The sequence below is a fragment of the Nerophis ophidion genome, linkage group LG24 (genome assembly GCF_033978795.1).
Source record: "Nerophis ophidion isolate RoL-2023_Sa linkage group LG24, RoL_Noph_v1.0, whole genome shotgun sequence".
NCBI lineage: Eukaryota > Metazoa > Chordata > Actinopteri > Syngnathiformes > Syngnathidae > Nerophis > Nerophis ophidion.
This window is the reverse complement of record NC_084634.1, coordinates 36,404,786-36,430,288: the sequence shown is the minus strand read 5'-3', so window position 1 is coordinate 36,430,288 and position 25,503 is coordinate 36,404,786. Positions and strand designations below refer to the sequence as shown.

At 42.1% G+C, this 25,503-nt stretch overlaps 1 protein-coding gene across 3 annotated transcripts in view; it reads left to right on the top strand.

Annotated features, from left to right (window-relative positions):
• Positions 1 to 25,503, top strand: part of mideasa (mitotic deacetylase associated SANT domain protein a) — a 55,949-nt gene that overhangs the window by 19,969 nt on the left and 10,477 nt on the right. For 2 of the 3 annotated variants that reach the window (XM_061886287.1, XM_061886286.1), the window contains 9 exons: positions 701 to 1,046; positions 1,115 to 1,181; positions 3,755 to 3,897; positions 4,012 to 4,115; positions 13,613 to 13,688; positions 13,767 to 13,855; positions 17,371 to 17,514; positions 24,658 to 24,768; positions 24,852 to 25,018. In XM_061886287.1, coding sequence (XP_061742271.1) covers positions 701 to 1,046; positions 1,115 to 1,181; positions 3,755 to 3,897; positions 4,012 to 4,115; positions 13,613 to 13,688; positions 13,767 to 13,855; positions 17,371 to 17,514; positions 24,658 to 24,768; positions 24,852 to 25,018 — 1,247 coding nt within the window. Of the gene's footprint in view, positions 1 to 700; positions 1,047 to 1,114; positions 1,182 to 3,754; positions 3,898 to 4,011; positions 4,116 to 13,612; positions 13,689 to 13,766; positions 13,856 to 17,370; positions 17,515 to 24,657; positions 24,786 to 24,851; positions 25,019 to 25,503 lie in introns of those variants that run through there. The other variant, XM_061886288.1, reaches the window with a different exon arrangement.

Below are 25,503 nucleotides of genomic sequence, written 5' to 3'. Positions count from 1 at the left end.
ACATATATATTTATATATAGATACATACAGTACATACATACATACATATATATGCATACATACATACAAATATATATAAATATATATGTAAATATGTGTATGTATGTATGTATATACATACATATATAAATATATGTATGTATATACATACATATATAAATATATGTATGTATATATATATATTTATACATATAAATATGTATGTATATATACATATGTATGTATATACTGTACATATACATATATATACATATACGTACATATATATATACATACATATATACACATTTATTTATACATATATATGCATATATATATAAATTTATATATATACATAAATGTTTGTATGTGTATATATATATAAATATACTGTATATGTATGTTTGTGAGTATATATATTTATGTATGTATATATATATATATATATATATATATATGTGTGTGTGTGTGTGTATATTTTTTTTATTTAGTATTTTTACTTATTATTTTTGAAAACCCAAGAATATACTTAACTATCCATCCATCCTTTTCCTACCGCTTATTCCCTTTGGGGTCACGGGTGCCTATCTCAGCTACAATCGAGCGGAAGGCGAAATAGTGTGATTATATTATTTGTCACGTTCAACACAAAACTTACACACAATCTTGTCATTGAATATATTGAACAGAGAGTACATAAAGTTCTATTTCTTCCACTCAGGACGGAGAAAGCGACCAGGGTTTAGATGAAGAGGGTAAGGCCAAACTGAAGCGGCGCCCCCGGCCGGAGCCGCTCATCATCCCTCCGCCCAGACCCTCCACCTTCATCCCGGCCTCCGTTTACTCCAGCATCAGCGCCTACCAGAGCAACCTCCGCTCCCCCATCCGCCTGCCGGACAACCCCATGACCTTGCCCCCTTACACGCCCCCGCCCATACTATCTCCCGTGAGGGAAGGCTCCGGACTCTACTTCTCCGCTTTTCTCACCAACTTTGCCGTGAGCAACCAAATCCTCCCGCCGCCGCCACCCACGCCCAAGTCGTCCGCCAGGAGTCTCCTGCGCTCCAGTGAGTCCGTCCTCTAGTCCTCTCATCCGGACGTCTTCACCTGTGCTCAACCTGTCTTGTTTTTGCAGCGAGTTCAGACATCACACCGCCGGTCCTGCCTTTGATCACCGACGCTACGCCTGTGAGCCTTGAACCGTGAGTGCCAATGTACAAAACCCGAATCCTTTTCAACTTATATTCAATTGAAGAGACTGCAAAGACAAGATATTTAACATTCAAACTGAGAAACTACATTTTTCTTGCAAATAATCATTAACTTAGAGGCCTACTGAAATGAGATGTTCTTATTTAAACGGGGATAGCAGGTCCATTCGATGTGTCATACTTGATCATTTCACGATATTGCCATATTTTTGCTGAAAGGATTCAGTAGAGAACATCGAGGATAAAGTTCGCAACTTTTGGTCGCTAATAAAAAAGCCTTACCTGTACCGGAAGTAGCAGACGATGTGCGCGTGACGTCACGAATTGTGGAGCTCCTCACATCTGAACATTGTTTACAATCATGGCCACCAGCAGCAAGAGCGATTCGGACCGAGAAAGCGACAATTTCCTAATTAATTTGAGCGAGGATGAAAGATTTTTGGATGAGGAAAGTTAGAGTGAGGCACTAAAAAAAAAAAAAGAAAAAGAAAGAAAAAGTGACGGCTCCGGGCGGCGGCAGTGTGAGCATTTCATATGAAATTAGACACATTTACTAGGATAATTCTGGAAAATCCCTTATCTGCTTATTGTGTTAATAGTATTTTAGTGAGATTAGTGTCACTATTAGTGCCGTTTAGTTACCCCGAGATGCAAGAACCAGGAAGGATGAGCAGGTAAGATGACTTTTATTCTCATCAAAAACAAAACATGAAGCAGTCTTGCAAACAGAAATTCCAAAACATGTGATTATCTTCGAGCACTGAGTGCTCGAGTGAAAACATAAATAGACATACCGTATTTCCTTGAATTGCCACCGGGGCGCTAATTAATTTAAAACCTCTTCTCACTCCTGCACTTACCAAAGGCATGCGGTAAAAGTAAGCATGCGCTAATTATTTTAAAACCCCTTCTCACTCCGGTGCTTACCAAAGGCATGCAGTAAAAGTAAGCATGCGCTAATTATTTTAAAACCTCTTCTCACTCCGGCGCTTACCAAAGGCATGCGGTAAAAGTAAGCATGCGCTAATTATTTTGAAACCTTTTCTCACTCCGGCACTTACCAAAGGTATGCAGTAAAAATTTGAGTGTGATGTAAGCTTGGACCTTAAATCCTACTGAATAACTCTTAATCTTCTTCCCTTTTTGCGATTTCAAATTACCGGTATTGAAATCAGCCTCCTCCATTTTGAAAATGATGACAGGGGAGTTTGACCAGCTCGTAATACTAAGCATGCGCTAATTATTTTGAAAGCGAGTTTGACCCGGCAGTAATTCAAGGCAGGCGCATACTATATGCCCTGCGGCAATTCAAGGAAATACGGTATGCTGATTGGCAGCAGGTGTGGACCGGCTGCCAATTTACGGCAAGTGAGGAGAAAACAGTGCTCCGCGGAACAAACAGGAAATATAACAAAATAAGAGCACTGACGGGAAGTAAATAAAAAAACAAGGAAAACCAACAGAAATGAAGTGACGGACCGTCACAATTAGATGAGTAAGGCCATACCCGAAAGTCGGATGGTTGCGGTGAACGCCAGTGTCTCAGAGAGAAGCCGATGAGGAGCCAAGATCACAGCTGCCTTTCTGACAACTAAAGGGGAAAGTCCCATTAGCCACTGAAGTTTCCGATAAGAGCCAACAATTTTCCCATCCAAAAACTTGCTGGTTGATGTAGAGAAACATGTTCGCTTGACCGCTCTGTGTTAAAGCTTCACAACAAAAACAAAGAAACACCGGCTGTGTTTCGGTGCTAAAGGCAGATGCAATCCACCGCTTTCCACCAACAGCATTCTTCTTTGACGTCTCCATTATTAATTGAACAAATTGCAAAAGATTCAGCAACGCAGATGTCCAAATTACTGTGTAATTATGCGATTAAAAGAGACTACCGTATTTCCTTGAATAGCTGCCGGGCATGTAATAAGAGGCTGCCTTGAATTACTGCCAGGTCAAACTCGTTCCCCAAAATAATAAGCGCCTGCTTTCTTTTACCGCCGGGTCAAACTCGTGATGTCACGAGTGACGCTTCCCCGTCGTCTTTTTCAAAATGGCAGAGGACTTTTATTTTGCTTTTACTATGTGTAAACCAGGGGTCTCTTTCCACAGCCATACAGATCACACTAATGGTTGTGATATAAAACAACTTTAACACTCTTAATAATATGCGCCACACACCAATCCCATTTCTGGAGAACATTGGCTCTGTAACACATTATAAACGCAACATAAGAATTACCCTTAATGCTGTGCATCCATGACTCTTGGCTATATTATACACCCACTATACACCCAATCATGGCACCCACCTGTTCCTAAATTTCCTGTTCACCTGTGGTATGTTCCAAATAAGTGTTTGATGAGCATTCGTCAACTTTCTGTCTTTTTTGTCACTTGTGCCAGCTTTTTTGACACATGTGGCAGGCATCAAGTTCTAAATGAGCTAATATTTGCAAAAATAACAAAGTTGACCAGTTTGAATGTTTAGTATATAGTCTTTGCAGTCTATTCAATTGAATATAAGTTGAGACGGATTTGCAAATCATTGTATTCTGTTTGCGTTCCAGCCGCATCAACATCGGGCAGCAGCACCAGGCGGAAATTCCCGAGTTGGTGCAACAACACTCGGCCCAGTCAGACCAGCACCAGGCCGACCTGGTTTGGCTCCCTTTAGATGACACACGGCTGCAACACCAAGAACCGGACAGCGGTTGGTAGCATGCATCCATTTTCTACCGCTTGTCCCTTCTGGGGCATTTAAAGAAAAAAAAAAAAAAAATCTAGCTGTATCTGCCCGCTAATCCTCCACATGTTGTCTTCCTAGTGGAGAATCTGATGAAAATGGCGTGTTCCAGTGTGATCCATGGCGGAGGAACCAACCAGGAGCTGGCTTTGCATTGTTTACACGAAAGTGGAGGAAATTTGCTCGTGAGTACATTTATGCGGGATATTGGAAACTAGGGATGTTATCATCGATCGGCCACCCATCTGTATCGGACGATTTTCTTGAAAAATTACACAATCTATACTGCAAAAACTGATAATCTCAAATAATCCAATCCAATCCAATCCACTTTATTTATATAGCACATTTAAACAACAATAACGTTTCCAAAGTGCTGCACAGCCATGTTAAAAACAATTGTAAAAAAAATAAAAAATAAATAAATAAAATAAAATTAAAAAAAAGTATACATATATATATTATGCTCCACCAATGACTGAATAAAAACAAAAAATAAATAAATATAAAACCAATAAAAACAATATAAAAACAAATATTATTAAAAACTATTTTAAAGGGTAAAATCAATTAAAACAGTAAAATAGAAATCAAAGTGTATAAAAAACACAGAGGACAGCAGAGAACAGAGGACCACACAACTGATATTTGCTTATTTTCTGTCTGATAAGATCATTCTCCTCACTAAACAGATTTTATGTTCGTGTTTTACTTGTTTTAAGTGTTTTGGTCCTAAATGATGTCAGTAAGATATTACAGCTTGTTGCTGAGATGTGATGACCTATAATGAGTAAAACATGCTTGAAACTAGAATATCAAGTGTTGCAAAGCTGTGTCATCAACACTCACAAGTAGAGATGTCCGATAATATCAGACTGCTGATATTATCATCCGATAAATGCTTTAAAGCATGGGTGTCAAACTCTGGCCCCCCGTGTGATTTCATTTGGCCCGTGAGGCAATATTAAATTAACATAAGGGCTGGCCCGCCGGCAGTATACAGCGGCAGTGACGATTTAAAACTGCATTCACCGCTAATACTCATACTTGCCAACTCAAGAGACTCGCGAAGTTCAGTGCCGGGGCAACCATTCTCCCGAATTTCTCCCTATTTCCACCCTTAAAGGTACTGCGTTTAGCGTTCTCTACAACTTGCCGTCACGTCCGCTTTCCCTCCATACAAGCAGCTTGCCGGCCAAGTCACATACTACATGCGGCTTGTACACACACACACAAGTGAATGCAAGGCATACTTGGTCAACAGCCATACAGGTCACACTGAGGGTGGCCGTATAAACAACTTTAACACTGTTACAAATATGCGCCACACTGTGAACCCACACCAAACAAGAATGACAAACACATTTCGGGAGAACACCTAGGGTTGTACTTGCATAGCACTTTTCTACCTTCAAGGTACTCAAAGCGCTTTGACACTACTTCCACATTTACCCATTCACACACTCATTCACACACTGATGGAGGGAGCTGCCATGCAAGGCGCCAACCAGCACCCATCAGGAGCAAGGGTGAAGTGTCTTGCTCGGGTTGCGCACGGCCGCTCTCCCACTGCGCCACGCCGTCCCAACTGGAGAACATCCGCACCGTAACACAACAGAACAAATACCCAGAACCCCTTGCCGCACTAACTCTTCCGGGACGCCACAATACACCCCCCCCCCCCGCTACCACTAAACCCCGCCCCCCCAATTCCCGTCCACCTCATTGTTATTTTATTTTCAAATTTATTAGCCTGAGGAAAAAGTTAATGTTGACATTCACCTCAGAAGGCTGCAAACACAAAAGAGGCATTCAATTTATTTTATTTTATTTAATATACCATTGATGTTTTTTCGTTTTATTTTTTGGAAAGTTGATTTTGCACTATAAAGTTATAAAAGTGTTGTTAAAGCAAATCAGCGGAGCAAAACTGAGCAATGATTAACGTTTTATTCATGCACTCTCTTGCTACTTCAAGGCTTGAATGTTTGATTCATTCATTATTGTTATTTTATTTTCAAATTTATTATTAGCCTGTGGAAAAAGTTTATTTTGATATTTACCTCAGAAGGCTGCAAATGGAAAAGAGGCATTCAATTTTTATTTAAATTTTATTTGATATGCCATTGCTCCATCATCTTCCGCTTATCCGAGGTCGGGTCGCGGGGGCAACAGCCTAAGCAGGGAAACCCAGACTTCCCTCTCCCCAGCCACTTCGTCTAGCTCTTCCCGGGGGATCCCGAGGCGTTCCCAGGCCAGCCGGGAGACATAGTCTTCCCAACGTGTCCTGGGTCTTCCCCGTGGCCTCCTACCGGTTGGACGTGCCCTAAACACCTCCCTAGGGAGGCGTTCGGGTTGCGCACTGTAGCCGAGGATCGGACCGCCAAGTGCCCTGCCTTCGGCTGTCGCCCAGCTCACAATGCACCCGACCTCTATGGCCCCTGCTATGGGTGGTGAGCCCATTGGAGGGGTGACCCACGTTGCCTCTTCGGGCTGTGCCCGGCCGGGCCCCATGGGAACAGGCCCGGCCACCAGGCGCTCGCCATCGTGCCCCACCTCCGGGCCTGGCTCCAGAAGGGGGCCCCGGTGACCCGCGTCCGGGCGAGGGAAATCTGGGTCCATGATGTTTCTTCTTCATAAAGGTCTTCGAGCTGTTCTTTGTCTGATCCCTCACCTAGAACCTGTTTGCCTTGGGAGACCCTACCAGGGGGATTTATGCCCCCGGACAACATAGCTCCTAGGATCATTGGGACACGCAAACTCCTCTACCACGATAAGGTTGCAGCTCAGAGAGGAGGATATGCCATTGCTATTTATTATTATTATTATTTGAAACTCGATTTTGCATGTCACTATAAAGTTATACAAGCCTTGCTTGTTCAATATTCAATGCAAAACTTGTTTGGGTCCTTATTAAAATGTTCATTTGTTCAACTTTGGCCGGCGGCTTTGTTCAGTTTTACATTTTGGCCCACTCTGTATTTGACTTTGACACCCCTGCTTTAAAGGCCTACTGAAAGCCACTACTAGCGACCACGCAGTCTGATAGTTTATATATCAATGATGAAATATTAACATTGTACCACATGCCAATATGGCCGGTTTAATTTACTAAATTGCAATTTAAATTTCGCGCGGAAGTATCATGCTAAAACGTCGCGGTATGACACGTCACGCATTGTAGAGGACATTTTGGTCCAGCACCGTTCCCAGCTATAAGTTGTCTCTTTTCATCGCAAAAGTCCACAGTATTATGGACATCAGTGTTGCTGAATCTTTTTCAATTTGTTCAATGAATAACGGAGACGTCAAAGAAGAAAGCTGTAGGTGGGAAGCGGTGTATTGCAGCCGCCTTTAGCAACACAAACACAGCCGGTGTTTCCTTGTTCCCATTCCCGAAAGATGACGGTGTAGCTTTAATATGGAACAGAGCGGTCGAGCGAACATGGTTCCCTACCACATGTCGACCGGCAGGTTTCGGTGAGGAAATGGTGGTAATAAGTCAGCTCTTACCGTAGACATGAGCAGAGACCTTGCGTCGTTCCTCCTGCACCTGTCAAAGAGGCAGCTGCGGACTCTCTTGCCTCCTCCCACCGGCCGCCCCCGACCGTCGGATGCTTCCACCGTGGAGGAGGGGAAAAAAAATAAATCTCAGCCCGGCCCCACCGCCTCGTCAAGAAACGTGGCTTATCCTCTGAGAGACTGGCGGTCACTACACCCGTGGCCACACCCCTCCGACTTTCAGGTTGTACAGGTACGACCATATAATCTCACTAAAACACTAGTAATACAATAAGCAGATAAGGTATTTTCCAGAAATATCCTAGTAAATTTGTCTAATAACATCTGAATCGCTCTGCCGCCTAGTTTTTCTTTTTTCTAGTCCTTCACTCTCACTTTCCTCATCCACGAATCTTTCATCCTCGCTCAAATTAATGGGGAAATCGTTGCTTTCTCGGTCCGAATCTCTCTCGCTGCAGGTGGCCATGATTGTAAACAATGTTCAGATGTGAAGAGCTCCACAACCCGTGAGCGTCACGCGCACATCGTCTGCTACTTCCGGTACAGGCAAGGCTTTTTTATTAGCGACCAAAAGTTGCGAACTTTATCGTGGATGTTCTCTACTAAAGCCTTTCAGCAAAAATATGGCAATATGGCGAAATGATCAAGTATGACACACAGAATGGACCTGCTATCCCCGTTTAAATAAGAACATCTCATTTCAGTGGGCCTTTAAAATGTAGTATCGGAAATGAGCGGTATCCGTTTCAAAAAGTAAAATGTTTTTAAAAACGCCCCTTTAAACCTTTAAGCAGGGGTCTCAAACTCAATTCACTTGGATGCAGAGTCTGGGTGAGACTGGGCCGCAAGAAAAGATTTCTTAAAAAAATTTTTTTTTTAAATGTCTTTATTTTTATTTAACACAAAATAAATACAAATGAACAAAATGAGAATTAAGTAAATAAATCAGTCATAGGTAATAATAATAATTCGATGTCTCCAGTCAGCAACAATGTATACACATACTTACTGTGAATTTATGAGCTAGGGAATATAAGAACTACACTACCCAGCATGCAACAGTAGTGACGAGCATGCGCGGTAGCCCCGGTGAAGGTTGTATGTCGCCATGTCGGCGGCTAGAATGTGGTTGTGAGCACGCTATGGAGTTTACAGTTACGGTAGCACAATTAGCCCCGAACGGGCTAACATCACGATTACCGTGTTACACGTCCCATTCGCCCAGCGACTCTCTGTCGGGGAATCGGCGCTGGGGTCCAGCGCACCATGGTTTCGTATTGTCGCTCGGTCTTTCGGCGGAATGCTTCGGAAGCTACCGGACCGCTCCTCTCCCCGTCGCCGGGGGAGGGAGCGAGAGAAAGACGGCAAGCAGGCGGTCGGGCGAGCGAGGGAGGAAGAGCGCGTGCGGGTCTTGTGGAAAAGCAGCAAAAATGTCAATGTTCGGCCCACGAGAGGCAAATACCACACCGTGATTTGTAGATTCCTTCACTCCGCACACAACGCCGTCAAGCGCCATTCATATAAAACTTGCGGGCTGCACTAACATTAAACTTTCATATTTAGGTGGGGGCCGCAGAATAACGTTTTGCGGGCGGCGTTTCGGGGATCCTTGCCTTTGCGTGCCGGCCCAGTCACATAATATCTACGGCTTATCACACACACACACAAGTGAATGCCAGGCATACTTAGTCAACAGCCATACAGGTCACACTGAGGGTGGCCGTACAAACAACTTTAACACTGTTACAAACATGCGCCACACTGTGAACCCACACCAAACAAGAATGACAAACACATTTTGGGAGAACATCCGCACCGTAACACAACAGAAGAAATAGGGACGGCGTGGCGCAGTGGGAGAGTGGCCGTGCGCAGCCCGAGGGTTCCTGGTTCAAATCCTGCCTAGTACCAACCTCGTCACGTCCGTTGTGGCCTGAGCAAGACACTTCACCCTTGCTCCTGATGGGTGCCGGTTAGCGCCTTGCATGGCAGCTCCCCCCATCGGTGTGTGAATGTGTGTGTGAATGGGTAAATGTGGAAGTAGTGTCAAAGCGCTTTGAGTACCTTGAAGGTAGAAAAGCGCTATACAAGTACAACCCATTTATCATTTATTTATTTAAATACCCAGAAGCCCTTGCAGCACTAACTCTTCGGGGACGCGACAATATACACCCCCGCTACCTCAACCTCCTCGTGCATGTCCTAAATTCCAAGCTGCTGTTTTGAGGCATGTAAAAAAAAATAAAAAATGATGCACTTTGTGACTTCAATAATAAATATGGCAGTGCCATGTTGGCATTTTTTTCCATAACTTGAGTTGATTTATTTTGGAAAACCTTGTTACATTGTTTAATGCATCCAGCGGGGCATCACAACAAAATTAGCCATAATAATCAATCAATCAATCAATGTTTACTTATATAGCCCTAAATCACTAGTGTCTCAAAGGGCTGCACAAACCACTACGACATCCTCGGTAGGCCCACATAAGGGCAAGGAAAACTCACACCCAGTGGGACGTCGGTGACAATGATGACTATGAGAACCTTGGAGAGGACGAAAGCAATGGATGTCGAGCGGGTCTAACATGATACTGTGAAAGTTCAGTCCATAATGGATCCAACACAGTCGTGAGAGTCCAGTCCAAAGCGGATCCAACACAGCAGCGAGAGTCCCGTTCACAGCGGAGCCAGCAGGAAACCATCCCAAGCGGAGGCGGATCAGCAGCGCAGAGATGTCCCCAGTACATGGCCACCGGATCGGACCGGACCCCCTCCACAAAGGAGAGTGGGACATAGAAGAAAAAGAAAAGAAACGGCAGATCAACTGGTCTAAAAAGGGAGTCTATTTAAAGGCTAGAGTATACAAATGAGTTTTAAGGTGAGACTTAAATGCTTCTACTGAGGTGGCATCTCGAACTGTTACCGGGAGGGCATTCCAGAGTACTGGAGCCCGAAATGAAAACGCTCTATAGCCCGCAGACTTTTTTTGGGCTTTAGGAATCACTAATAAGCCGGAGTCTTTTGAACACAGATTTCTTGCCGGGACATATGGTACAATACAATCGGCAAGATAGGCTGGAGCTAGACCGTGTAGTATTTATGTGTTCATTCCACGACTGTATATGTCAGTATCGGTTGATATCGGAATCGGTAATTAAGAGTTGGACAATATCGGAATATCGGTAAAAAGGTTATTATCGGACATCTCTATTTGTGTATGCTTTTGGTGCGGAGAAGACCCCCGTTTTGAAAGCGAAAGTCAAGCCGGCAACGAGACATATTCTCACTTCCTTATCCGTGGGAAAAAGTGTGCCATCAATCAAACGAAAAGCCATTTGGTTGCCATGGGAACGATCAGAGTCGTGTTTAAAGTATAGCCGACTATTTCAGACACGGCGCCCTGTAGCGACTTTTAAGCAATCCAAAAATCACAATCACAAATCACAAAATTAGGCATAATAATGTGTTCATTCCACGACTGTATGTATCGGTTGATATCGGAATCGGTAATTAAGAGTTGGACAATATCGGATATCGGCAAAAAAGCCATAATCGGACATCTCTACTCACAAGTATAAAACTGCTTTTTTAACGTAATAATTTCTTACTGGAAGAAAAGCACACCTGTTAAGTGAATATCATTTCAGGCGACTACCTCTTGGAGCTCATGGAGAGAATGCCAAGAGTGTGCAAAGCGGTAATCCGAGCAAAAGGGTGGCTATTTTGAACAAATTAATGTGAGTGTGAATGTTGGCTTGTGATGAAGTGGCGACTTGTCCAGGGCGTACCCCACCTTCCGCCCCAATGCAGCCGAGATAGGCTCCATCGCCCCCTGCAACTCCAAAAGGGACTAGCAGTAGAAAATGGATGGATGGAATATAAAACATGTTTTCAGTTTATTTCACCTACCTCATCACAGGGCCAACACAGATAGACAGACAACATTCACGCTCACATTAATTTCTTCAAAATAGCCACCCTTTTGCTCGGATTACCGCTTTGCACACTCTTGGCATTCTCTCCATGAGCTTCAAGAAGTAGTCACCTGAAATGGTTTTCACTTCACAGGTGTGCTTGAAGCTCATGGAGAGAATGCCAAGAGTGTGCAAAGCGGTAATCCGAGCAAAAGGGTGGCTATTTTGAACAAATTAATGTGAGTGTGAATGTTGGCCTGTGATGAAATGGCGACTTGTCCAGGGTGTACCCCACCTTCCTTCCCCGATGCAGCCGAGATAGACTGCAGCGCCCCCGCAACTTCAAAAGGGACAACCGGTAGAAAATGGATGGATAGAATATAACGTGTTTTCAGTTTATTTCACCTACCTCAGCTACAATCGGGCGGAAGGCGGGCTACGCCCTGGACAAGTCGCTACCTCATCACAGGGCCAACACAGAGAGACAGACAACATTCATGCTCACATTAATTTCTTCAAAATAGCCACCCTTTTGCTCGGATTACCGCTTTGCACACTCTTGGCATTCTCTCCATGAGCTTCAAGAGGTAGTCACGTGACATTTCTTCACAGGTGTGCTTGAAGCTCATGTAGAGAATGCCAAGAGTGTGCAAAGGGTGGCTATTTTGAAGAAACTAAAATAGTAAAAGTTAAAGTACCAATGATTGTCACACACACACTAGGTGTGGCGAAATTATTCTCTGCATTTGACCCATCACCCTTGATCACCCCCTGGGAGGTGAGAGAGGAGTGAGCAGCAGCGGTGGCCGCGCCCGGGAATCATTTTTGGTGATTTAAAGACCTACTGAAATGAGATTTTCCTTTTCAAAAGGGGATAGCAGGTCCATTCTATGTGTCATTCTTGATCATTTTGCGATATTGCCATATTTTTGCTGAAAGGATTTAGTAGAGAACATCCACGATAAAGTTCGCAACTTTTGGTCGCTAATAAAAAAGCCTTGCTTTTACTGGAAGTAGCAGACGATGTGCGCGTGACGTCACGGGTTGTAGGGCTCCTCACATCTGAACATTGTTTATAGCATCAATAGCTACTTGGACCGAGAAAGCGACAATTTCCCCACTAATTTGAGCCACGATGAAAGATTCGTGGATGAGGAAATTTAGAGTGAAGGACTAGAAAAAGAAAAAAAAGGCGATTGCAGTGGGAGCATATCAGATGTTATTAGACACATTAACTAGGGATAATTCTGGAAAATCCCTTATATTTGTATTGTGTTGCTAGTGTTTTAATGAGATTAAATAGTACCTGAAAGTCGGAGGGGTGTGGCCACAGGTGTGTTGACGCCAGAGTCTCTGAGGGAAGTCACGCAGCTGCAGGAAGACGCTGGTGTCTCCGGTAAGAGCCGACTTATCACCACAATTTTCTCACCGAAAACTGCCGGTTGACATGTTCGCTTGACCGCTCTGTTCCATAGTAAAGCTTCAACTTCGGGAATTTTAAACAAGGAAACACAGTGTGTTTGTGTGGTTAAAAGCTAAAAGCTTCCCACCTACATCTTTCTTCTTTGACGTCTCCATTATTAATTGAACAAATTGCAAAAGATTCAGCAACACAGATGTCAGGAATACTGTGTAATTATGCGATTAAAGCAGACGACTTATAGCTTGGATCGGGCTGGAAAATACAATCCGCTACAACCCGAGACGTCAAACGTACGCGTCATCATTCCGCGACGTTTTCAACAGGACACTTGGCGGGAAATTTAAAATTGCAATTTAGTAAACTAAAAAGGCCGTATTGGCATGTGTTGCAATGTTAATATTTCATCATTGATATATAAACTATCAGACTGTGTGGTCGCTAGTAGTGGCTTTCAGTAGGCCTTTAAACCCCAATTCCAAGTCTTGATGCTGAGTGCCAAGCAGGGAGGTAATGGCTCCCATTTTTATAGTCTTTGGTATAACTCGGCCGGGGTTTGAACTCACAACCTACCCATCTCAGGGCCATATAAAACATGTTTTCAGTTATTTCACCTTTTTTTTGTGTTAAGTACATAACTCCACCTGTTCATAGTTTTGATGCCTTCAGTCACAATCTACATATGGAAATAGTCATGAAAATAAAGAAAAAACGCTTTAAATGAGGTGTGTCCCAACTTTTGGCCTGTAATGTACATTATAAATAATCAAAGGCCTACATTATTAAATAATTTCACAAAAATTTATTGTTTTCATGCTTTTTAGGAGACACTCAGACGTCTGCTGCTTCAAAAGCCAATCTTCCCCAAAGGCCATCACCTGGCAGGTTATCACTACTCGGGTAAGTTGAGCCCATCATCTGTTCGGACGGCCCTGTTGTGGGGCCCCCCCCACTTCCTCCTTTTTGTTCTCCTTGCAGGCTCCGACAGTTGGAGTGCGGAAGAGAAGCACTACTTCAATAAAGGGATCTCTGCCTACAGGAAGGACTTCTTCTTGGTGCAAAAACTGGTACGCTTTTGGGTCTCACGCTCTGGTCTGCTCTCATTGAATAATGGGTGTGGTAAAGGTGGCCCCGTGTGCTTTGGACAAGGAATTTGAAAACCACGATGTGGGTCTTGGCCTCAGTTGGCCCCTTGATAATAGCAGTGTTGCGTGAGGGGCTTTTGACCAATCATTTAAAAATGTAGCGAGCCACACAAAATAAAGTGACGGACAAAATAAAATGACATGGTGGGTCATTTTAAAAGATTAGGTGGACCATAGGGCTGGGCGATATGGCCTTTTATTAATATCTCAATATTTTTAAAAGCCTACTGAAATGAAATTTTCTTATTTAAAGGGGGATAGCAGGTCCATTCTGTGTGTCATATTTGATCATTTCGCGATATTGCCATATTTTTGCTGAAAGGATTTAGTAGAGAACATCCACGATAAAAAAGCCTTGCCTGTACCGGAAGTATCAGACGATGTGCGCGTGACGTCACGGGTTGTGGAGCTCCTCGCATCCTCACATTGTTAACAATCATGGCCACCAGCAGCGAGAGCGATTCGGACCGAGAAAGCGACGATTTTCCCATTAATTTGAGCGAGGATGAAAGATTCGTGGATGAGGATATTGATAGCGAAGGACAAGAAAAAAGAAAAAAAAAGGCGATTGCATTGGGATGGGGTCAGATGTTTTTAGACACATTTACCAGGATAATTCTGGGAAATCCCTTATCTTTCTATTGTGTTGCTCGTGTTTTATTGAGATTAAATAGTACCTGATAGTCGGAGGGGTGAATCCACGGGTGTCTTGACGCCAGTCTCTGAGGGAAGTCGACGGCAGCTGCATGGGCGGCGCAATCTCAGCTGATCTCCGGCATTGTCTCAGACAATCTTGCACTTTCTATTTTGAAAATGACATGAATGTTTGTGCCACTGCTTAATAACTGTTTAATAAATACACTTTTAGTTGTAATTTCCCTCTCTGCATGAAAGTTTAAAAGCAGCATATATTAATGCAGTATTAAAGGGGAACATTATCACAATTTCAAAAGGGTTAAAAACAACAAAAATCAGTTTGTTTTATTTTTCGAAGTTTTTTTCAAAATTTTACACCTCCCGGAATATCCCTAAAAAAAGCTTTAAAGTTCTTGATTTTCGCTATTTGTGATGTGACTGTCCATTTCCCTGTGACGTCATACAGTGCTGCCAATACAAACAACATGGCGGTTACCACAGCAAGATATAGCGACATTAGCTCGGATTCAGACTCGGATTTCAGCGGCTTAAGCGATTCAACAGATTACGCATGTATTGAAACAGATGGTCGGAGTATGGAGGCAGATAGCGAAAACGAAATTGAAGAAGAAATTGAAGATATTGAGCGAATAGCTATTGGAGCTATTCGGCCATAGCATGGGTGCACCTAATGAAGTGGCCCATAGCATGGCTGCCTTATTAGCATCGCCGGTAAAATGTGCGGACCAAACGATCAGGACTTTCGCATCTTGTGACACCGGAGCAACTTAAATCCGTCGATTGGTAAGTGTTTGTTTCGCATTAAATGTGGGTATCTAGTTTCAAATGTACATACAGCTAGCGTAAATAGCATGTTAGCATCGATTAGCGTAGCATGTTAGCATCGATTAGCTGGCAGTCATGCCGTGACCAAATGTGTCTGATTAGCACATAAGTCAACAACATCAACAAAACTCACCTTTGTGATTTCGTTGACTTAATGGTTGCAAATGCATCTGCAGGTTATCCATACATCTCTGTGCCATGTCTGTCTTAGCATCGCCGGTCAAATGTGAAGACACTTTGGTACATTCAATGGGTGTCTGGCGGCAGATTTCTTGCCAGTGGTGCAACTTGAATCCCTCCCTGTTAGTGTTGTTACACCCTCCGACAACACACCGACGAGGCATGATGTCTCCAAGGTTCCAAAAAATAGTCGAAAATAACAGAGCTGAGACCCGGTGTTTGTAATGTTTTGAAAATGAAAATGGCGGGTGTGTTACCTCGGTGACGTCACGTTCTGACGTCATTGCTAAAAGAGCGATAAACAGAAAGGCGTTTAATTTGCCAAAATTCACCCGTTTAGAGTTCGGAAATCGGTTAAAAAAATATATGGTCTTTTTTCTGCAACATCAAGGTATATATTGACGCTTGCATTGGTCTGGTGATAATGTTCCCCTTTAAGAAGAATGTTTTAATGTAGACACATAGAATCATCATACTGCTGTGATTATATGTGTCAAGTGTTCATTCAAGGCTAAGGCAAAATATGGACATATATATGATGTATCGCGATATAACCTAAAAATATCAAGATATTAATAAAAGTCCATATCGCCCAGCCCTACTTTGAAGCCATATGCAGCATTTTGGAAAGACCTTTTTTACACAGGCGGCGTCTTACCTGTGACAATTTGCCAGCTCAGCTTTGTGTCAGAAAAATCCGGGATCTTCCGTTATAAACGGGTTGTACTTGTATAGCGCTTTTCTACCTTCAAGGTACTCAAAGCGCTTTGACACTACTTCCACATTTACCCATTCACACACACATTCACACACTGATGGAGGGAGCTGCCATGCAAGGCGCTAACCGGCACCCATCAGGAGCAAGGGTGAAGTGTCTTGCTCAGGACACAACGGACGTGACGAGGTTGGTACTAGGTGGGGATTGAACCAGGGACCCTCGGGTTGCGCACGGCCACTCTTCCACTGCGCCACGCCGTCCCTTTAAATATATGTTAAATATCCCACAAAAACTGGTGGAAAATAATTAGCATACAATTACCACCATCTTTTAAAAAAAAAATTTAATTAAATATTACTATGCCCCGAGATGGGTCACTTATTGGCAGCAACTATTTTTTCATGCATTTTCCCTTCAGTGACCAAAATCTGTAGAAAATATTTAAACATGTATTTTTATTTTAAATGAGTCTGGGGTTTTTTTTAACGAAAGAAGCTTAAAACATCACTTATAATAAAATCGATTACTGTATTGTTTTAAGGATTTTAACACTGGCAGATAAAAGGTTAGTGATATTTTGCTGCAATCTTATAATGGTAAAAATGTCACGCCATCTGTTGGAAAAGGCACATTTTATAATACAATACAGTATTCTTCATTGTCCCACTTATGGAAATGTGTCTAAATTATAAACACAAAATGTTGCATTAGTTTATGTTAAGATAAATGAGGGATCGAAAATGTGTTAAAGGACACATTTTTTGCCGGGAGGAACCAATGTGTCACTTTTTGTGTAGCACTGCCATTATAAAACTAATTTAAAGATTGTCAACTTAGATGATATTTATTCATCACAAAGTATATGGCAAAAGAAGTACAACAATGTCCCAAAAATGTGCATGTGTCTTAATCAGGAAATCTTGCAGGGTCTCTCTGTGTGAAAGTTTGAAATATATAATCCAGATTATTGTTTGGCATGTGATAGCAGACTATATGTTCGTAGGAAGTAATATCAACGGTCACATTTTTAAGGGAACTTTGACATCTTCAATTCCAGGTGCAGACCAAGACCGTGGCTCAGTGTGTTGAGTTCTACTACGCGTACAAGAAACAAGTGAAGATCGCCCGGGATGGGATTTTAACCTTCGGCCCTTCTGACTCACCTGTGGATAAATACACAGAGGCTGTGGTGGACATTAAGGTAGGGCTTCATTTCATTATCGACTCAAAGTGAAAACAACTTTTTACGAACCCTTGTTTTCTCAAATGGTGGATTCCACTAGAGCTCGATTTATCGTCAGGTGTGTTTGAAACTGCCTTTCTTAGTATTTTAAGTATCATCACAGGGTTTCCCCTAGATTGCATGGTCAATATGACATTATACACCAGGGGTAGGGAACCTATGGCTCTAGAGCCAGATGTGGCTCTTTTGTTGACTGCATCTGGCTCTCAGATAAATCTTAGCTGACTTTGCTTAACACGATAATTATGAATAATTCCGCTGGAATTCACAGTGCTAAAAATAAAGTTCAAAATATAAAACATTCCCATGCATTTCAATCCATCCATCCGTTTCCTACCGCACCTGTTCAAGAAGTCGCATTAATGGTAAGAAGTATTTTATGTCACGATGGGGGGGGGGGTCGCAGCTTGCTGCGGGGTCCTTCTCCCAGGAAGGCAGACAGACTACTCGGGACATTGCATTTAGGTAAAAACATGACTTAACTTAAACTAAAAAAAGATAAAAACAAAAATCGCTCACAGCGGAGGCACAACTTGGGCTAAGGAAGAAAGCTCACGCATAAACAGACTATGAACATAAATCAAACAAAACTTGCTTGGCATGGCATGAAGCACGAAACTATGGCAAGGCATGAAACAAGTCAGCACAGAGCAAGAAAAGATCACTTTGACGCCAGGGCGACTGACTGGCAAACACAAGCTTAAATACTGCCTCTGATTAGTGCTCGGGAAGCAGGTGAGCGGGCATTTTGTCCACCAGAGACAGGTGGACAAAATGAGTAACCAAGGAAACCAGACTAGGGGAGTGGAAAAAAACAGGAACTTAAAGAGTCCAAAGGACAAACAGCACATGGCCAAACAAAAACATGATCAACAGATATGACATTTTATTTATTATTGGTTAGCTTCAGAATAACAATGTTATGAAAAAGAATAAGAGACTTATTATACTCTAAAAATGTTGGTCTTACTTAAAAATGCAAAAAACAGACTATGAACATAAATCAAACAAAACTTACATGGCATGGCATGAAGCACGAAACTATGGCAAGGCATGAAACAAGTCAGCACAGAGCAAGAAAAGATCACATTGACGCCAGGGCGACTGACTGGCAAAGACAAGCTTGAATACTGCCTCTGATTAGTGCTCGGGAAGCAGGTGAGCGGGCATTTTGTCCACCAGAGACAGGTGGACAAAATGAGTAACCAAGGAAACCAGACAAGGGAGTGGAGAAAAAAAACAGGAACTTAAAGAGTCCAAAAGACAAACAGCACATGGCCAAACAAAAACATGATCAACAGACATGACATTTGATTTATTATTGGTTAGCTTCAGAATAACAATGTTATGAAAAAGAATAAGAGACTTATTATACTCTAAAAATGTTGGTCTTACTTAAAAATGCACACATTTAGTTGTATTCAGTGTAAAAAAAATATGATATGGCTCTCACGGAAATACATTTTGAAATATTTGGCTTTCATGGCTCTCTCAGCCAAAAAGGTTCCCGACCCCTGTTATACACAATACAGGCCAAATGTTTGGACACGCCTTCTCCTCATTCAATGCGTTTTCTTTATTTTCACGACTATTTACATTGTAGATTGTCACTGAAGCCATCACAACTATGAATGAACACGTGGAGTTATGTACTTAACAAAAAACAGGTGAAATAACTGAAAACATGTTTTGTATTCTAGTTTCTTCAAAATAGCCACCCTTTGCTCTGATTACTGCTTTGCACACTCTTGGCATTCTCTCCATGAGCTTGAAGAGGTCGTCACCTGAAATGGTTTTCACTTCCACAGTAGGGCTGGGCGATATATTGATATTCTTGATATATCGCGGGTTTGTGTTTGTGCGATACAGAAAATGATTATATTGTGATATTGGAGTATACGTTTTCACGCAGTTGCTTTTAGCTGCGGGCATTAAGACGACAGGCTCTTCTCACTCTTTCGTGTCTCTCCTTTGCACAGAAAGATAAAACAAGCACACCTTTTTACATACGTCACATACGTATAAACCCTCACGGAGTAGACAGGTAGCGGAATGGGTAACATTAGCTGTGATGCTAGTGGAGCGGTGCGAGTGGTAATATGAAAAAAAGAAGGTGCAAATCTGATAACAAATGAAGGAAGAATAAATTCTTAAGAAAAACAGCACAGGGTCCATCGTCTGGCCGTGGTTTGGCTTCAAGCGGGAAGATGTCGAACAGACAACCGTTGCGTTGCTGCAATAATTCGTAGCATCATTTGAAAAGTCACCCGCTAGAGTAGGGGTAGGGAACCTATGGCTCTAGAGCCGGATGTGGCTCCTTTGATGACTGCATCTGGCTCTCAGATAAATCTTAGCTGACATTACTTAACAGGATAAGTAACGAATAATTACGCTGGTTATCACAGTGTTAAAAATAACGTTCAAAATATAAAACATTTTCATGCATTTTAATCCATCCATCCGTTTTTTACCGCACCTGTTCAACAAATAAAAAAAAACAATGTTATTAAAAAGAATGAGAGACTTATAATATTCTAAAAATCTTGGTCTTACTTAAAAATGCACGCATTTAGTTGTATTCAGTGTTAAAAAATATATTATATGGCTCTCATGGAAATACATTTTAAAATATTTGGCTTTCATGGCTCACTCAGCCAAAAAAGTTCCCGACCCCTGCGCTAGAGAATGAGGAGTGCTTGAAACTCTGCATGTCAACATAATTTCCAAATCAACACCATATGAAACAAATAGTCAACAACCGAAGGAGATAACGCCCGCAGGAACCTACCACATAGTGAAGGACATACATTATTTGACTTCCTATTATGCAGCTCATTTTTATTTGACAGTTATTGAAATATCTTGTGTGACATCATGCACAAAAGTGCACTTTATTTGTTTTAAACTACTGTAGTGGCGTTCTGTACAAAAAGTGCACTTTAATTGAGTGTTGTTTTGATATGTCATCTTAGTGACATCATGCACAAAAGTGCACTCCTAGCTTGTTTTAAAATGTCTCTGACAATCTTTCTGTTTTGGAAATGACATGAATGTTTGTGCTGCTGCTTAATAACTGTTTAATAAATACACTTTTAGTTGTGATTTCCCTCTCTGGATGAAAGTTTAAAAGTAGCATATATTAATGCAGTATGAAGAAGAATGTTTTAATGTAGACACATAGAATCATCATACTGCTGTGATTTTATGTGTCAAGTGTTCATTCAAGGCTAAGGCAAAAGATCCAGATATATATGGTGTATCGTCACATGGCCTAAAAATATCGAGATATTAATAAAAGGTTGTATCGCCCAGCCCTTCTTCACAGGTGTGCCTTATCAGGGTTGATAAGTGGAATTTATTGCTTTGTTGTGAAGGAGGTGTGTCCAAATTTTGGCCTTTACTATATATAACATAAGTTTAAATTGCAATGATGCATATATTTTCTTTAAAAAGACAACAAATGTTATGTATTTAAAAAAAAAAAAAATAGTGTTGTCTATCTGGGTTGGCCCTGCGATGAGGTGGCGACTTGTCCAGGGTGTACGACGCCTTCCGCCCGATTGTTGCTGAGATAGGCACTAGCGCCACACGGGACTCCAAAGGGAATAAGCGGTAGAAAATGGATGGTTGAATAGTGTTATTAGTTATTAATAATATCATTAATATAAAAAATATATATCAATCAATCAAAGTTTACTTATATAGCCCTAAATGACGAATGTCTCAAAGGGCTGCACAAGCCACAATGACATCCAAGGCTCAGGGCAAGAAAAAAACCTCAACCCTATGGGTGTGATGAGCAACCTTGGAAGGGACCCCCCCCCCTCCTTCGGTGACCAGTTCATACAGTTAATAATGTGAGAGTCCAGTCCAGGCCTGGGCAATTATTTGGATTTGGGGGGCCAAATTTAGAGAAAAAAATCTGTCCGGGGTGCCGATATATATATTTTTTAGGAAAACTAATACAAAACCTCACAATAAAGTCTAATTGAATGCTAAAAAAATGTTATGACAGACCGCCTAAAAAAACAAATTTTATTTTTTTCTATGAACGATAAAAACCTGAATATTGAGAACATATGAACGTCACACGCCCTCTCAATCCACATATTTTACAATCAAGCCAAATGCAACAAACACAGCGAAATATGAACCTGAAAGGTAAAAAAACAACAAAAAACATCTACAATCTGATATATCACTAAGCTTTAGAGCTTTCTTGTAAAAAATCTCCTTCCACGTCTGTCCCTGACACCCACATTTCAGGCTTGACACTCCGTGGAAACGCTCCCCACCCACACTGCTTGGTGCCTCGTCTGAGCTGCTGTGACGTAGATTACCATCATAACTAGTAGGGTTGTACGTAATACCGGTATTAGTAAAGTACCGCGATACTAATGAATCATACACAGTGGGGCAAAAAAGTATTTAGTCAGCCAGCGATTGTGCAAGTTCTCCCACTTAAAATGATGACAGAGGTCTGTAATTTTCATCATAGGTACACTTCAACTGTGAGAGACAGAATGTGAAAAAAAAATCCAGGAATTCACATTATAGGAATTTTAAATAATTTATTTATAAATTATGGTGGAAAATAAGTATTTGGTCAGCCATTCAAAGCTCTCACTGATGGAAGGAGGTTTTGGCTGAAAATCTCACAATCAATCAATCAATCAATGATTATTTATATAGCCCTAAATCACTAGTCTCAAAGGGCTGCACAAACCACAACAAAAAACACTACCACATCCTCGGTAGGGCCCACATAAGGGCAAGGAAAACTCACACCCAGTGGGACGTCGGTGACAGTGACAATGATGACTATGAGAAACCTTGGAGAGGACTCCCCTCCACCGAAAGCAATGGATGTCGAGCGGGTCTAACATGATACTGTGAAAGTTCAATCCATAGTGGATCCAACACAACCGCGAGAGTCCAATAATCCAACAATAGATTTTAAGGGGAAAAAAACGGGCAGCTCAGTTACCAGGATTTTACAGTAAAACAAACTATAGTAAAATGTTTCCATTCGCAGTAATATGCTGTAAAACCATTGTAAATTGTACGGTGAAGTTGTGGTGACTCAGCTGCCATTTGTATTTCTTATACATTTATATTCATAAATTATATACGGATAAAAGCGGCCCTCTTAGGGCAGCCATAACTGCGATGTGGCCCTCATTGTAACCGTGTTCCAAACCCCTGTTTTTAATACCGTCGTTATAACGTGATCATGCAGGCTGACACATTCCAGCTGTGTCCTACTAATTTGACAGCGGACAAGCAAACCAAGGCATCCTCGCTAGCAGCTCATGTTCCATCACAGTACAAAGGAGCCTCTACATCAGCAATCATCGCCTCTGTGGCGCCAAATAAACTAAGATTTTACAAGTAACATTATCACAGGAGGACTCGAGGACAAGGACAAGTTAAACATGCTGCACTACACACCAAAGGAGGATTAAAAAAAAAAAGCATAGCAAACTGCTAAGCTAGAGATCTTGAATGTAAACAAGACTGGGAAGATCAATACAAATATCGACAGTAATTATATAAACAGTTAATGATTGAGGAGTTCAAGTACCTCAAAGTCTTGTTCACGAGTGAGGGAAGAGTGGATGGTGAGATCGATAGGCGGATCGGTGCGGCGTCTTCAGTAATGCGGACGATACATGGCCCCATTCATTCTTTCCTTAACACGGATCAATCGTCCTGTCCCCTTAGCAGAAAAACAGCCCCAAAGCATGATGTTTCCACCCCCATGCTTCACAGTAGGTATGGTGTTCTTGGGATGCAACTCAGTATTCTTCTTCCTCCAAACACCACTAGTTGAGTTTATACCAAAAAGTTCTATTTTGGTTTCATCTGACCACATGACATTCTCCCAATCTTCTGCTGTATCATCCATGTATCCATTTTGGTACAAACCCAACTCGTCGTGTTCGAACATAGAAGAATACTGAGTTGCAAGGATATCACCACATGGGCTCAGGAACGCTTCAGAAAACCACTATCCCTAAATACAGTTTGTCGCTACATCTGTAAGTGCAAGTTAAAGCTCTACTATGCAAACAACATCCAGAAACGCTGCCGGCTTCTCTGGGCCTGAGATCATCTAAGATGAACTGATGCAAAGTGGAAAAGTGTTCTGTGGTCTGACGAGTCCACATTTCAAATTGTTTTTGGAAATATTCGACATCGTGTCATCCGGACCAAAGGGGAAGCGAACCATCCAGACTGTTATGGACGCAAAGTTCAAAAGCCAGCATCTGTGATGGTATGGGGGTGCATTAGTGCCCAAGGCATGGGTAACTTACACATCTGTGAAGGCACCATTAATGCTGAAAGGTACATACAGGTTTTGGAACAATATATGCTGCTATCCGGCTTTTTTCATGGACGCCCCTGCTTATTTCAGCAAGACAATGCCAAGCCACATTCAGCACGTGTTACAACAGCATGGCTTTGTAAAAAAACAGTGTGGGTACTTTCCTGACCTGTCTCCCATGGAAAATGTGTGGCGCATTATGAAGAGTAAAATACCACAGCGGAGACCCCGGACTGTTGAACGACTGAAGCTCTACATAAAACAAGAATGGGAAAGAATTCCACTTTCAAAGCTTTAACAATTAGTTTCCTCAGTTCCCAAACGTTTATTTGGTGTTGTTAAAAGAAAAGGTGATGTAACACAGTGGTGAACATGCCCTTTCCCAACTACTTTGGCACGAATTGCAGCCATGAAATTCCAAGTTAATTATTTTTTGCAAAAAAAAAATAAAGTTTATGAGTTTGAACATAAAATATGTTGTCTTTGTAGCATATTCAACTGAATATGGGTTGAAAAGGATTTGCAAATCATTGTATTCCGTTTATATTTACATCTAACACAATTTCCCAACTCAAATGGAAACAGGGTTTGTATATAAGACAATTTAAACTATTTGGCAAGCTTGGTCGTTTGTTGCTAGGCAGGTTTCAAATACCCATACAGTGAATTGGAAAGAAATATAAAAACGGCGCCATCTGCCAGATTTTGCGGGTAACTGCACCTAATGCAGACTCGTGGAAAAAAATGGTGTCTCGTGTTTTATGACTCAACAGAATTCCCAGCAGTCCAAACCGTCTCAGGTCGAGGTGAAGAAGGAGACGTCCTACGACCCTGCGAGCAATCAGCAGGCCACGGTGGCTCAGTGTCTGAAAGCTCACGACTACGTGAGTGCTCGTGTTTGGTTAGTGGCGATCAACAGTTGCGTTTGTGCATCCACGCCTGAATAGCAACTTGTTGCCCCCCCCAGGCGGGAACCGTGCTGGTGATCAAAGAACCGGAAAACGCCATCAAGGAGGTCGGTTACGCGCCGATGCCACAGAGGCCTCGTGCTGACGCGGCGGCGAAGAAGAGCAAAGCGCCTGTAAAGCCCCCACAAGACCCTGATGCCGTGTTTCCATGCAAGAAGTGTGGCAGGTAGGTAGATATTTTGGTAGTATACAGTGTGTACTTTATGCTACAGTTCTCACTATTTGTTTCATTGCAATCATTTGTTCAATTGAAAAATGTTCAACTGAAGTTATGGAAAAAAAATGCCAACATGGCACTGCCATATTTATTATTGAAGTCACAAAGTGCATTATTTTTTGTTAACATGCCTCAAAACAGCAGCTTGGAATTCAGGACATGCTCTCCCTGAGAGAGCATGAGGAGGTTGAGGTGGGCGGTAGTATATTGGAGGGTCCCGGAAGAGTTAGTGCTCCAAGGGATCCTGGGTATTTGTTCTGTTGTGTTTATGTTGGGTTACGGTGCGGATGTTCTCCCGAAATGTGTTTGTCATTCTTGTTTGGTGTGGGTTCACACATATTTGTAACAGTGTTAAAGTTGTTTATATGGCCACCCTCAGTGGGACCCGTATGGCTGTTGACCAAATATGCGTTGCGTTCACTTGTGTGTGCGAA